Raw genomic sequence first — 15,509 nt, 5'->3', positions numbered from 1 at the left:
CAATTTCATAGTTTTTTGGAGTTTTATACATTCATACCAAAATTTTAGTCTGATTTTTCCAAACGATCGTTTTAAGAATATTTTCGACCCAATAACTACCAGGGCCCAAATGTTGAATCCGGCATTTACATTTCAAAAACTTATTGCATTCAGGCCACTTAGAAACAGACGACGCAAGCAAAACCGCACTGCAACCTAGCCTCCATATAGAAGCGCATTCAACGCTGAATAAGTTCAGACACAAAGACGTAACCTGTTCCGAAGCCTACATACACACCGGTTGCGAACTGGGACGAGCCATACAATGGATATAGGTAGACGGCAGAACACTGAACGATTGAACACGGTACCTAGTTTGAAGTTCTGTAATTGGGTTCATGAGTTAAGGTCGCCTTTTGTTCCTCAAAGAAGCAAGGGTTTATTTAAAGTGCATACAGTTTTCTTTAGACTTGTTACTGGTTCTAATAAGATATAAGTTTTTAAACTGACATGTTCACTAACAATATCATTAGAACTTAAAACGGGATATTTACCATGTTTATTAATTTAAAGTGAGTTCATCCGTGATCATGGCGCTTGCAACGGTGCCGAAATATCAAAAACTCACAGAAACATAGTAAATATCTCGTTTTAAGTTCTAATCATATGATTCTAACTAGAATGACTAACTATTGATAAAAATTATTTTATTTCTGCTTGTTTGGTTTTATTCTTTTTCAAGTTGCTATGGCAAAACATCGTCATAACTACAACTGTTCCATCCATCAATGATATCCATATATCCACAAAGGAAACATCCAATAACACTATGCATGATCCGTAGAACTGTAGACTGAGTCTCACTCGCCCAACAAAGCCGTCTAACACGGAACCTAGTTTGGGACGCCATAATTGGGTTCCTAAGTCCAAATGCTGTTGGCACTAACTTTGAGTCTGGTGTTAGTTGAGTTTAACAGTTTGTTGTTTCCACTGAGCTGCATCAAGACAGAGCCGAGATGATTAATTAAAATTTGTTCATTGTTGTGTCTGTTTTAGCTGGGGAAAGTAGGTTTTGAGGAGGATGTTGTATTAATAAAAGATAACAACAGACGATCTGTCTGGTCGTTTGACCCCATTCTATATAAAATGCAATGGAGGAGTGTTCCACATTCTTAGAAACAATCATAGTCAAGTCAAATCAAAATTATTTATTGTCGCGGTGGCTTGGCAACCGGCTGCCGCGCAACGTGTAGAGGATTTGATCCCCGCACGAAGCACCTCTTTGTGAGATCCACTAATTGTTGTTTCGAGTCTGAGTATTATGTGAATGTGAACTTGCATGTTTGCAAACGCACCCACGACACTGGAGAAAATCGTAGTGGGGCAACATTTTAAAAATTAAAATGGCAGAAGAAGGCACTTTTGAACGCCAAAGTTATCGATATTCTTAAAATAAAGCGCATTCATTCACACGTGCATCTAAATCATCACCAAATTATTCAACCGATGACATCACACCACGATTTGGGACAGTTTATTAGTATCTTAAGAGGAGGCGTGGACATTGTCAAGTTGCATATTTATGAAATGTAGGCGGAGAGCTCAGGGCTGTGGGAGACAAGATTACGATCCTGAGTTATAGGTTTAGGGCAGTCCACACCGCCCTTTTACAACCAGAAATATTTATTTACAGTTGGAGAGAGACAGGCCATGGCAAATTCGATGGTTTTCCTCTTATTGTATAAATGACAGTACCATCATACAGTAGGTAGCTTGTTTTAAAACTATAATGTTTTAGTTTTTGAGTTTCTTGCTCATCCTTCTCTATTCGAAGCTACACTTAGGAACGAGCACCTAACTTCTCTGACAGGCAGACTAACAGATTATTATTTATTTCTTTATTCATTGACATTTCAAAAGTACCTATTTGTGGTTTCATTGAAATAAATGATTTGACTTTGGCTAGTGCATCTCAAGATTTCGATACATCAACTAAACATATAATTTCTGATCAGACAATAATAAAATAGTCCATAGTCTTCATTAGTCTGAACAAGACTTTGGTGTCCATTATAGAAAAAAATAGCCATAAATTGCTAATACACTTAGAAAACAGTAAAGAATTAACCGTTAGGGAACAATTTATCTAGAGTAACGATCCCTAAATCACTCAGTAATCCAAGATGAACTGAACACGCGAATGGAAACCAACAGAGCAGCAAATAAAAGAAAAAATGGGAACATTTTAAACCCAGACTAAACGATAAGTGCATACGCATGTCAAATGTAACATAGTTACTTTTTATTAAGTAACTGTAGTCACCACATTATCAGCCTATATAGTGGTGGCTACTGCTGTCCAAAGACCTCTTCTTACTCGGAGAAGGTTTGAGCGTTAATCACCACGCTTGCTCAATGCGGGTTGGCAATTTCAAACTTATAATTAGATTCCTCACCATGTTTTCGTCCACCGTTTGTCAGTGATGTCTCAATAAACTTATAGATAGTTAACTTAGAAAGTCACATTGGTTCTTGTCGTTAATAGTTTTGAACCCGCACTCTAACGCATGAGAAGCAGTGCCTTAAACCTCCGATCCACCACGACATAATAATGTTCTAAAATCCATATCCAGAAGTTGTACAGAACAGTCAAAACACCAAACAAAGATCAATGACCGCAAAAATAGAAAAATAAAACAAAAGAGACTTCGAACATGCATTAATTAGATAGATAGCATAGCCAAAAAACCTAAACCTTCTACCAAAACAGCATACAAGCAAGTCTTCAAAATTGACGATTAGAACCAGTTAGTTTAACAAAAAACTAGATGAAACCGGTTCGGTGAACCAATTAAGTGAATTACGTTAGTTTTGCAACGACTAACATTTCGATTGTGGCTAGCGAAGCGTGGTGTTAAGATATAAAAATAATTATTAGCTCTTTGCTAGATAGAGCATGTGCCGTATGGTCACGGGGAGGAACGGGGAACTATAAAACATCTGTTGAAGTTAGCGAAGCGACGGAGCAAAAATTTTATGAGTAAAAATTTCTCTTGAAATAACTAACTAACTTTAATGAGATTGGTTTGTTTCTAGTCTTCTAACTGCATCTAGATATGTATTAAAGACATCTTATCAATTCATGCTAAGTTGTTTTTCATCCTAATCGAATATTACGAAATTAACAAAGAATTAATTTGTCTTCCACATCCACTGACTTAGGTCTCTGTCTCCATGCTAGATTTACTCGAATCTCTCAACAACTTGGAACTCAATCCATCTTAATTTGAATAAAAACCAAATCATGGTCAATCTGTATTATGCGAAATTGTTTATGACTTTAGAAGATTTTGGACGAAAATGTTTCATCAAACCTTGGAGACTTATATCCTTAAAAATTAATCGAGTGTAGTCAACATGTCCACACATATAAGAATCTTCAATAACTAGTTAGTTCTATCGTTCGAGGCCCGATGCACATGCACACGTGTTGAGTGTTGGGTCTCCTATTATAATAAATTGTCCACAGCCAACGACTGATATTTCCGCGGCTTATTCTTAGGACGGCACGTGCTGCGTTTCCGTTAGTCAAGCTATGGATGAATGTTTTGAAGCGAAGATAGATGAACACAACAGGATTGGAAAGATTAACATAAAATCAAATTCTCTTACGCAATCAATAATAGACGCAGTTTGTGCAAGGAACTTGGAAGTAACCCAAATGATTATTGGCAAAAACTCTGTATCCTCACTAAAAATACAAATTTAAAAATTTTATAGTCGACTCCCAACGAAGATCAACTACAAAACGCCATAAGCAATATATTATTTTGGATGACAAAGGAGGTGGGGGAGGAGTAAAATAACTGTTATAAATCTGACTACCTAATATTTGAACAGTCACTAAATCAAAAATATGTACTCCTGTAACATCTACAAACCTAATACAGGATTAAAAGAATTGCATCGCGAATAGCAAAGAAAATGTACCACAGGACCTTATAAAGTAGGTCTATCTAAGTAAAGAAGCCCCCTAATACCGCTTTAAAACACGAAGCCCAAGATTGAGCAAATAATAAGCCACTCGCCACACAGCTGGCGTCATAAAAAGCAATGAAAGTATTATGCCAAGATGGTCCTTTGATCCTAAAGTCAACAGCCATGGTCCTTCGGAGTGTATCACAAGAAACGCTTCTTCGTTTAATATTTTCTGGGATTAGGAGAACTTCTTGGTTTTAAATGAAGATTTTACCACTTTATAATGAGAATTTAGCATGACCAGTACTTCGTCAATGTTGGTGGAATAACTATGAAGTATTTTGTAAAACTCCAAGAATATTGTCTTGCCATAAAATAATTGACAATTAAAGCAACGTCACACATTTTATCCCAGAAGGCGTAGGCGGAAGTGCATTTTACCGCACGTATTGCCGCTATACTATGTTCACCCACTTTTCAGTTACCATTTGTGTTAAATAAGTCAAATGTAATAGGGGATGAGATTAACTTGCCAATCAAAACTGGACAAACCATGGTTTCCGTGCAAAACCAGTCGCTTATATAATTGTCATGGTCTAAGTGAGACGTACAAGTCTTTTCTTATAAATAACACATTAAGAAAATCCAGGAGTGAATAAAGCCAAATGTCAGCTCAAAGTTAGAGGATATTTTTGCACGCTCAAAGGTATCCAAAGAACCTTAGCAATTATTAGTCTAACTAAACTAACGAACCAATTAAAAATCTTTCTACAATATTTTCAACTCTTAAACATTTATCTTACGTTTAATACCTTTGAAATAAAGGTTTAATATTAATAGGGCCTCTAGTTTAGCAATTTCGTAACGGGTCTGTCACAGTCAACGTCTGGACGTCCAAAACGAAGTTTGCCCTTCAAGGCCTGCCCTTAAAAAGGTCAAGGTGACACGGGAACAATATTGAACAATGAAAAATATTCAGGAGTATAAGATATATATTTTATTAATTTATTTTGGGACCGTATAATGAATATCTTAAAGGTTATTTTTGGTACATTGATTATGATTCTTTAGTATAAGATCTTGATTTTAATCTTCACAGTTATTTGATGTAATTGGTACTCAGTTACTTAATTCGATTTTTTTATTTAACGTTATTGAGAGATGAAACTTTCATCAAGTGCAATTAAGCAGTCTAACAAGTAACTACGGCTCTTTGAGGAGCGGATCATTCAACGACTTCTCTCACCTTGGGCTAGGCTAAAGGGAGTGTCAGACTCTTACCGACTGAAAACCACCCCGTTCATACTCCTGCTTTTTAAGCCCGAGCCCCGTTAACCCGCTTGGTGTATTTGATACTCCTAGCATCAATAAATTGTCTTGCTAGTGCACAGATATTTTATAGTCATCTTCTTCAAAGGTATCTTTATAGGTCAAATCTAATCAAATCCTTAATTTTAAGGCGTCTTCTGTTGGCCCTTTCCTCATTGTTCTCTACCACTTCTAAATCCAAGAGTCTACATCCAAAACTCCTTAAATAACTATCTTCATCCTCACTCAGAAACTGATTCAATAAATCCAGTCACCCAATTAGCTCGTTTCAACAGCTAATAGCTCCAATAAGTAAGGTATCGTGCCAACTAACGAGCAAGTAAATAGAGCATACAATGTATAATTTATTTCTCCGATAATAATACGTTAAGCCGTCGACATAGAATTCTGTTTCGATTGAGGGTTTACGAAATTATGAAGGTTGGCTTTCCACCCTATATTATACTAGGCTATAATGTAATTTTATCAAATTCTTTCCCAGTTTTCTAATTATAATAAAAAAGACATACAATTTATAGACTTCTACAAAATCTTCTGTATCTAACTATACATATGTATAGGTATCACAAAACGTAATAAAATGTATGTTGTATGTATGTGCGTTTCGCGATAACCTCAAAAACTGCTGAACAGATTTTACGCCGATCTCACTATCTAGTGGACAACTAATTCTGGAGTCAGGTTTGGTCGGAAAGTAAAGCTGTGAGTAAAAAGCTAGTAAATAACTTTGAATTACTACCAGAACCGGTCGATCTTGTAGAAAGTACTTCAGACAAATTGCCAATAAAGCTTAGATAACAAGAACCTATAAAATCCTACGCATTCCCAAAATAGAATAACTTGCCATTTACGCCTTGCATATACATATGTACCTACATAAACAACCGTATAGAAAGCTCATGTGTTGGAACCATACATTATTAACCAGTTAATATTAGGTTAGGTACAAAGAGGAAATATTTTTTTGTTTGTTTGTTAGCATTTGAATTCAAAAATCTTTCACCACAGAAAAGCTTATCGAGATTGACAACGAGATCAAAACCTGACATTAACTACTCGAGAAAAGTATTCTAAATTCTACCGAACGAAACCGTAAGGAAAGTTAGTAGTAGAGTAGTTAGTTAGTGAGTCCGGAGCTGAGGACTACCTAACGGGTTACCGTGGCTCCGGCTCAAGCAGAAGTAGGAACGGGGTAGTTTAATCAGTAAAAGTCTGACACTCCCTTTTGCTTCGCCCAAGGCGGGAGAAGACATAGGATGATCTCCCCCCCCTCAAAAAAGTAGTTATGCAAAGTATTTTCAACTTTATTACGGAAACAATTAAATACGAAATGCATTAAACAAATAACTATCACAGAGTGGAGCAACTAACTAGTAACAAGTTACCTAGTGGTCTATCTATACTGAACGACCCTGGGAAGGTGGTTCAGAGATCTAAAGCGCATGTGCGTGGCTTTCTTAGAAATACTGTCTAGACGAGCCTCATTATTGTAGCGGTTGCAGAAACAATAGCATGACCCCTAAGGACTGTGGAGATGAATTTATTGTTTGGAACTGGTAGTTTTTATAGACATTGTTTTAAAAAACTGTTTAGTTACTTTGTTGGTTTTTAAAGTGTAAAAGAATCATTATGATCATTATCATTGTATTGTGAATATGATTGAAAAAGAGTAACCTATGGAGTTTCTTACTCGTTCTTCTCAATAAGAATCCACACTTTGAATCCGACAGTCATTTTTAATAGTTATTATTATTAACTATATTTGCTTTGACGTTCAAAAATGCCTTTCTGGTCTAATTAAAATAAATAATTTTGACTTCGACTTTGACCATATCAGCCACAAGACGTTCACTGCAGAACATAGTTAGGCACAGTGAGAAAGTAGAATTTAAAAAAACACAATTAATTTAAATAATAGGCGAACGAAAATATTTGTCTAAAAAAACCCACCAAAATAAATTTCACCAGAAAAAACATCGAATTTCACAAAACTTCTAAGAAAGAACAATACACTAACTAATAATTGCGCTAACTATAAACCTATATATCGTAAAGGAATCGTGCATTGTGTTCACAGTCGGTTCGTTTCGTGAGGAACAACAATTAAGATGTAACACGGTGGCACAATACCGTTTTATTTTATTCATTTCGCCTTTACGTTTCGCAACATTGCTTTTTAAGGAATAGGTAATGTAGTATGAAGATTATTGTTCGTGTTTAAAGACAAGATTAATAGCATTTCATGGAGTAACTTCTGTAATACCCGTATTAGTCTTGTTTTTTTGCCTCTGTTCCGGATAACCTAGTTCAGATCGACGCAATATATCTTCGATCTCAATTTTCTTCTAATCATCAGCCACATGATGTGCACAGCTGATCGGAGGCCTATGATCAGCAGCTCCTGATGACTCCCAGATAGGTCGATTTGACCCGGCTTTCTGTGACCATTCTTTCCTATCAGACATCATTCATTACATTGCTTTTTCATTCGTAGCTCGAAGTTCTCTTTGGTCATCATCTTCTTTTCTCACATCTCTTTCATCCCTTCTTATAATATATCCACAGTTACTTACATTATAACTTTCGTGAGACATACTAAATTAATTAACTATTATGTTTTTCGGTTTACTCGCCACGTCGTATGTTGCAGAATGCTGCTCATGAATATGAACATCTATATCTATAGCATGGCTTTAAACTAACTAGTCGAGTTCCTCGTCAAATATACGTGAGTAAGCCGAAAAACATAATAATTCATTCAGATACGTACAGTTTATTAATTGGAATATTCAGTGTTGTATCTACATTAACTGATTCTACTTAGTTATAGGTACAGAGTGTGTCTTGTCGAGATTTCTGTTGTTAATCTCAAAATTGGTGCAAATCCAGACTCCGTGCCATTACTAAGAATCACTTCTAAACTGATTACGATAAATGATAACTGATAGTAATTAATACAATTTAGATAAGAACTCCGTGCGGCTAAGTCACACTCTGGTTGCAATAGAAAGTAATAATGGATACGTTTTTAGAACAACAGTAGTTATAGAAATAATAAACATCACTAGTTTTCTTGGAAATCTCTAGTAGGTACCGATTTTCTAACATCAATAGCACTTTGCTTGCGGCTTGATCCGTATCATCGTCATAATATTAGACACTAGATCAGACTGAACGACTAGCGTTCGGGATGATCTAATTTGAAAACACCTTGTTTAGTTACAATGTTCTTTCAATGCTTTTTTGGGTGGTATTGTTGGTAGGATCATTCAGCAACAGCCGTCAGCTGAGCTGATTGTAAACTTACACATGCGTACTGCCATCTGCACAGGTCCACTCATACAGTTGTAGGTAAAGACCTACAACAGTATGAGCGGACCGGTCTTTAGAGGAAAGCCTCTAAAGACCATTACAGAATCAACTTGCACGGTTCTCACACATTATTCTTTGATGGTCTGGACTAGTGACAATGATCTCTGAGTATATTTCGGCATTTTTCCTTAGGGTAGTCCGATAGGAAACGCCGATTTCATCTAGTAATTTTAGAGATTGACGTGAAAAAGGGTTATCTCGTAACCTATTTGCAAAAATAAATATCATTTACAAAAACAACTGATTTTAAATCTCTCTTACTGTATTTTACATTAAGAAAAGAATATCACAGCTCATCTTAATCATTGACCTAACTAATAGTAACTGTTTATTCTCATAGTCAGGTGCTAGGTATATCTGCCTACTTAGCAGTCTATAATCTAAAATACTAGGCAATGAACATTTCCATTATGTTTATAAAGCTTCTAGTTACCTTATCTACTTTCTATTCAAGTGCTGACGGTAAATGCAGTTCCCATGGTATCATTTTTCATTATCTACCTACCTCTTTAACCCCTTTGGTTTGGTGGATTTGTAGTGTGTAACTTCATCATTAGCATCTTCCTGTCCACGTACATAACGTTACTCTAGTTCTTTCATTCTGTCCTATCTTACACTACTCTCCCACATGACCTCTTCTCTTTCATGTCGCTCCTAACATTATTGTTTTCGTTCAGATAAAAAAGTACCTATTTTTATTAGCTCTTAATGTAACTTAAGGTTTTTTTTTGTTGAGGCAATAGGGCTCTGGTTTGATCCACCACATGTAAGTGACGAGTTAATATTGTCTGGCTGTGCCTGATTGAACCAAAATTTTTGATGATTTACTATGTAGTTAACTAATTGGCACAATCTCAAAGTGATCATTCCTTATTCTAGTTGATGTTTGGGCCACGATATAACTAAGGTTAAATAAAATTTACGGCAAGTAACTATAGTATTTTTAATAGGATTGTATAATATTTTTATTGACTAACTAAGACATTTTAATAGTCGTTGCTTGTCGCCACAAAACTAATTAGGTACAAGTATTTAAAATTCTAAAGGAAGCTGATTTCCGGCGTTATACAGCTAACGACCAGTGGTTTATCAGCTCTATTAAAGCTGTAAACAATATATAGGTAATACAAGGAGTAATAATATAAGTGTCATGCTTCGGCATGAATGGGCTAACTCGACCTGATACCACGGCCTCACAGAAAACCGACGTGAAACAACGCTTATGTTATGATTCGTTGTGTAATCGAGGTAATCGGAAGCAATTACTCCTTGTCTTCCCAATCCCCGATTTCCCAACAAGGTTTCATTTTCTAACCCCCAAAAGGCCGGCAACAGGGTGGTAACAAATGCATTCTATTCTAATGAATATTTGCATATTTATTTACCTATTTGTGATTTGGAAGACCACTTGTAATGAAAGAAGTTGAGGAAAGTCTGAATTTAGGCATTGCATACCTAGTTAGGTACCTACTTTATTCACACTGTCATTCTCTGAATAGGTTTGTTATGATTAATAAGACGGTTTGTAGTTAGGTAAAAGGACATGTTTTCGCCAATTAATTGTATAGGTAGTTATCAATCAGGTATAAGTTAGGTACCTATCTTAAATTCAATGCTTATTGAGAATTGAATAGTAATTAGGTACCTATTCAGGTTTCCTAGAATATAATTTAAAATTGGAACTAACTACGGAGTCTCGTTTTCAAATTTTATTTTAGTTGCTTAGTTACACAAAAGGTGGCGAATTTTTATTTAGGTAGGTACCTACTTAGGTAAATAATTACTATGGAAAACTGTGTTATTATTTAATTATTATGATGAATTTGATATTCTGAAAAAAAAAGATTATAACTACTTACCTACGAATAGAATTTGATTTGATCTTCATACATAACTAGGTAGGTGTAGGTACATCATTAACGAAGACTTCACATTTTTTTCTACCTGTCTTTTCTCATCTCAAGCTCAAGTGACTTTTTGTAGTAACCAAACATTACTTCGGCAGCCTTAAAATAACTATTAACAGTTAAATACACAAGTATTTTGCGCAACACTCTTAAAAAAAAACATTTTGTACGTTTACTTAACAAACTAAACATGACCTTTCGATAACCTTGGCCGATGATATAATTATTGCAAATGACTTATTTTAATAAGAATGTCTGACTTCATCAAACACTGAATGCATATTTATTTCTATTTAACACGTCATTTAGGCAGGGAATGAATTTTAATTGTAAAGTAAGGGTTGTTCTAGCCTGTTTGTATGTTACGGATGGGGCCCAGTAGGACTGATAGCATAGCCGATCCGGAGCTATGGACTGCCTAGCGGGTTACCGGGGTTTCAACTTGAAAAGCAGGAATAGGAACGGATTGGTTTTTAGTCAGTAAGAGACTGACACTCCCTCTCGCCTCAACCAAGGCGAGATAAAGGAAAACAATGGGATGTTTTCCCCCTCAAAAAAGCCTGTTAGTATGTGGCAACAAGCGGATCGCCTGATGGTAAGCAATCGGGGCCGCCTATAGATACCCGTGCACAAACACTGAACAAGTTACAAGTGCGTTGCCGGCCTTTACACAAAAAGAGATTGGGAGACGTCAATGACCATCGAATAAAAATAATAGACGATTATGAATGAAAAAAGTTATCTATTGACTATTTGAACTCTGCTCTTGGCGATCTATTCATGAACGTAGCGTGATGTCGGATAAACTATAACCCTGTTTTAAAATAAAAATTAGCAATGTAGGTTGCTAACTGCTTTGCCGGGATCGCGGGCGAACATAGCCGTATAGCTACCGTGTCTCCAGCGTAGGGCAGGAATTGACTTTAAGCTACGTTCGTGCATCGTGCCATAGGTGGCCATAGTTAGAAGCGGAGCTGCGGACTACCTAGCGGGTTTACCGGGGCTCAGTCTCAAAAATCAGGAGTAGGAACGGGGTGGTTTTTAGTCAGTAAGAGTCTGACACTCCCTCTCGCCTCGCCCAAGGCTGGAGAAGTCATTGGATGATATTTCCCACTCAAAAAAAAATAAAAAAGCAATCTGAACATAGAAGCATGCCGTTTAAAAATGCGCCCATTATATCTTCTATCTCTCCCTCAAATATACTTTAATCATGATACCAGCAGTGTTTGCTGTGTCTAAGCCTTATAATAACAAAAACATTAAAAGTCGTGATCTAAGAGCTTATAAGAACACATGCGGACATGTCTAGAATTTAACAATAAACTAGTTGTAAGTACAGTCAATATAGCACTTAGTAAGATTGTGGTTTAAACATAGTTAGACCTTATGGTGAAGACATAAGGATGATGAGTGGTGGACTGTTTGATACAATTGTAACTGCATTAGATTAGCAAAATGTCCTTGTGTGTATTGCGACTTAAGTTTCTTATTAGTTATTAACTATTAGATTACTATTATACTTTATTTCGATTGTTAGTCTTAAAGAGGAACTATGGCTAGCTATGGCTTTTGAGTTCCTCTAGAATTCGATGCTCGAGAAAATAAGAATCAGTTTTTCCAGTAGTTATACGATTTAATCAGATCTGTCCACATAAAGCGCTGCGCATGGCCTTCATTAGCCATTTACATTTGTATAGTTAGTTAAGTTATTTAATTATTATTTACCTATTTAGGTAGTTATACATATTGAAAAATTACATTAGATACCTAATTATTACCAAGTAATGTACATTCAGGTAAATCTTCAACAATACCTCATGAAATCGTGAAAGGTTGAAATGTTGTAAATAAAATATCTTAGAAATACCGCGAAAACTTGAAGATCGCAGCTAACCTATCACGATCCACTTATTTACTTGGTCATAGAAATAAATCTTTTGTAGAAATTACTGTAACATGATGACAACTGACAATTTAATTAGAAGACAGATCAATTAATGATGGTAAGCGATCAGAATCGCCCATGAACATGGAGGAATTGCAAATGCGTTGCCGGCTTTTTGAGGCTAAGTTTGAGTAGTTATTGGCGATTTGAGGCTTGAAGATTTTGGAAGAGGCAAGGGGTAAGTAGTTATTAAGGCTTATTATTATACTTACTTACCATCCCCCAAATAATAAGAGGGATAGTGCACAGCGAACGTATTCGCTGGAAACGGTCACGGGACACGCTAAATTTGAAGGCGCCCTAAATCCAAAAGTGTCTTTGTGTTTCAAACAAAAACAAATTTGCTAACTAGTTAGGTACTAACAATACCAACGAAAATTCTCATTAAGGTATTTATGTGCAAACACCAGAAGTCAGACGGATTCAAATAGGTAATATTTATTTAGGTAGTCACCTAAAATAATGGTAGGTAATTTAATATTATGGTAATTTAAAATACCTAATATAGTTATTAACACTTTAAATGCCACGGGGGTCACCGGTGACCGACGTTAGCGGAGGATTTGCCTTCAACTGTTTTCTATTGGCAGTCAAAGACTTAAGGAAACATGTGCGATTTTATTTACTCTAACAACAACAACTACCTAATATTTATAAAACCTTGGTAACTCATTTAAACTTGGCCATACTCTTGTGTAACTAGAGACACGTTTATTGCAGTGAATATTCATTTATTCATCATTATTAACATTAATAGCCTGTGACAGTACAATGGTTGGCTATGGACCTCCAGCCTTCAAAACATAAGAGGAGTTTGGCCATACTTAATCTCCAAGCCGGCTTGCAATTTATTAAATGGATTTACCTATTTATACTTAATCTAACTGATTATATTATCTGGAATTGCAGACAATGTAACAGGTTACTGGGGCTTCGGTTCAAAGCAGGAGAAGGAATGGGGTAGTTTTAAGTAAGAGTCTGACACTCCCTCTCGCCTCACCCAAGGCGGGAGAAGTCATTGGATGATTTTTCCCTTCAAAAAAAAAAAGGTATATTAGGTATGAATGTAATAAAACAATTTTATGTGTGTTTTGTCTTTGTAAGTGGGTTTTAATTTAACAAATTAAATTAAAGGAGAAAAGCTTTACTAGTTTTGAGTCACAGAGTTTAGTTAGTTTGCTAAAAATGCTACTCTCCAGAACTACTGGTACAAATTGAATTATTTTTGAATTGGATAGTCATTTATCCAGGAAGGCTCTAAAACATCACACTTTAATAATTAGAAGACAACTATGATAACAATAAAGAATGTTATGAAGAAGAAGATGAGGTATTTTTATAGATTTTTCTCCAAGTAGTCAGATAAAATCGCAGTCTTATTTAGACATTTTACTTTGAAATATATATGTATATATTTATCTAAATTTTAATTTAAGTGTTATGTTATATATTTTTTATTAGGTAATAATTAATAAAGAGAAAGGTGAGAACCTATTCATTACCTATTAAATAAATCCTTTTATTACAAGTCCTAATAGCAGAGACTAACAAACTAAGCAGTGAAATAATGGGTGCTTTAGTTATTAAATATTGTTTTTGTAGTTATGTAAATTTCTTCGGCTTAGAAAAGGTACCTATGCCTAGTTAGTGATAGGTAATATGCAAATTAGTTGACAATGACCATTTTAACAAGCAAGTCAACCAAATAGAATCTTATAAGAATTTTGTATTTTAAATTTTTTCTTCAATAATTAATATAATTTACAAGGCCAGGTGATGAGTAAAAATTATTATAAAAATCACATATAAACAAAGAACCTTGATAACTAGGTACACTTAAAAATATTTAACAGCTAGTTATCTGCCAATATTTTTAAATTAGAATATTTATAGTGGGGAATATAAACGCAATAATCGCAAATTTTTTCGGCGTTTTTTTTTTTTTTCACACAAATGATTGCGTGCTTAGACATAGGTAGATCATAATAGCAACGTTTTTTTTAAAAACTACCCACACATGAAAAATAATTTGAAAACGTGCTAAAAACTGACCGGCAATAATAATTATCGGAGCGTCAAACATTGCGATATACGTGAGCAGTTTACCGGGACAGTTTCCTAGTAAAACTAGAACGAGCGACCGGTTGAAAGACTATAAAGAATATCAGACCAAGCGACCTACCTTCATGTCCGACACGATCTGCTGGTACAGATTCCATAACGGTGAACAATCCTTCTCAGTAGTCCCCTCCATTGTCATAAAAACACTCACTTTAACACAAAAACACAATCAAACGAAACACGAAATTACACCATCGATCGCGTCCATGTAAGTTTGGACTAACTGTTGCATTTTCGTTTACCAATGAATATTTTACACGTTATTACATCCCCTACATCTCACTTCACGATTTTAGACGCGAAAATTAAGTTAGAAAACAAGATATGTAACAAATCAATATTTATAAACATGAATGCTCTCTCCGTAATTTCGACACGGATAAAATGAGCGTTTTATCACTGAAATTCACATAAACTATAATTGGTTCATTAAATCATAATATATTTAGGCCGTTAGGACACACTTTCATTCAAGAAAACATGTATTTTCACTTGTTTTCATACACAAACATCCGATTAAATATTACAAGACGCGCATACACCTTGCAAAACGACAGACAAGCTCATCGGTCGGAATCGGTTTGTTTGGCTCTTGTTGGAAAACGCTACGATTCGTCAATTTATTCCACGGTGTTGCTAGCTACGAAAAATACACGGTTCTGAACCAAATTTTTAATACTGTCCACATTTTAGTGAGGTGACGTTTTAAAACTTACTAAATTCATATTTGCGGAATAGTTTTAGTCGATTGTACACGATTATAAACTGACTAAATATATTTTTTTATATTGTTGTTAGAAAGGGTTCCATTATAGAATGAAATAATAGAATGATGGGAAAATAGGGAAAATGTAAGGTAGCCTTCAGATTTATTGGTT

At 35.3% G+C, this 15,509-nt stretch overlaps 1 protein-coding gene across 8 annotated transcripts in view; it reads right to left on the bottom strand.

Annotated features, from left to right (window-relative positions):
* Window positions 1-15,233, bottom strand: part of LOC118279069 (protein MTSS 2) — a 162,871-nt gene extending 147,638 nt beyond the window's left edge. For all 8 annotated transcript variants that reach the window (XM_035598596.2, XM_035598597.2, XM_035598599.2 and 5 more), the window contains exon 1: window positions 14,693-15,233. In XM_035598596.2, the coding sequence (XP_035454489.2) occupies window positions 14,693-14,770 (78 nt within the window). In that variant the 5' untranslated portion in view covers window positions 14,771-15,233. The remainder of the gene's footprint in view (window positions 1-14,692) is intronic.
* Between the last annotated feature and the right edge of the window lie 276 nt (window positions 15,234-15,509).

The sequence above is a fragment of the Spodoptera frugiperda genome, chromosome 14 (genome assembly GCF_023101765.2).
Source record: "Spodoptera frugiperda isolate SF20-4 chromosome 14, AGI-APGP_CSIRO_Sfru_2.0, whole genome shotgun sequence".
Taxonomy (NCBI): domain Eukaryota; kingdom Metazoa; phylum Arthropoda; class Insecta; order Lepidoptera; family Noctuidae; genus Spodoptera; species Spodoptera frugiperda.
This window is presented reverse-complemented; position numbering and strand designations above follow the sequence as displayed.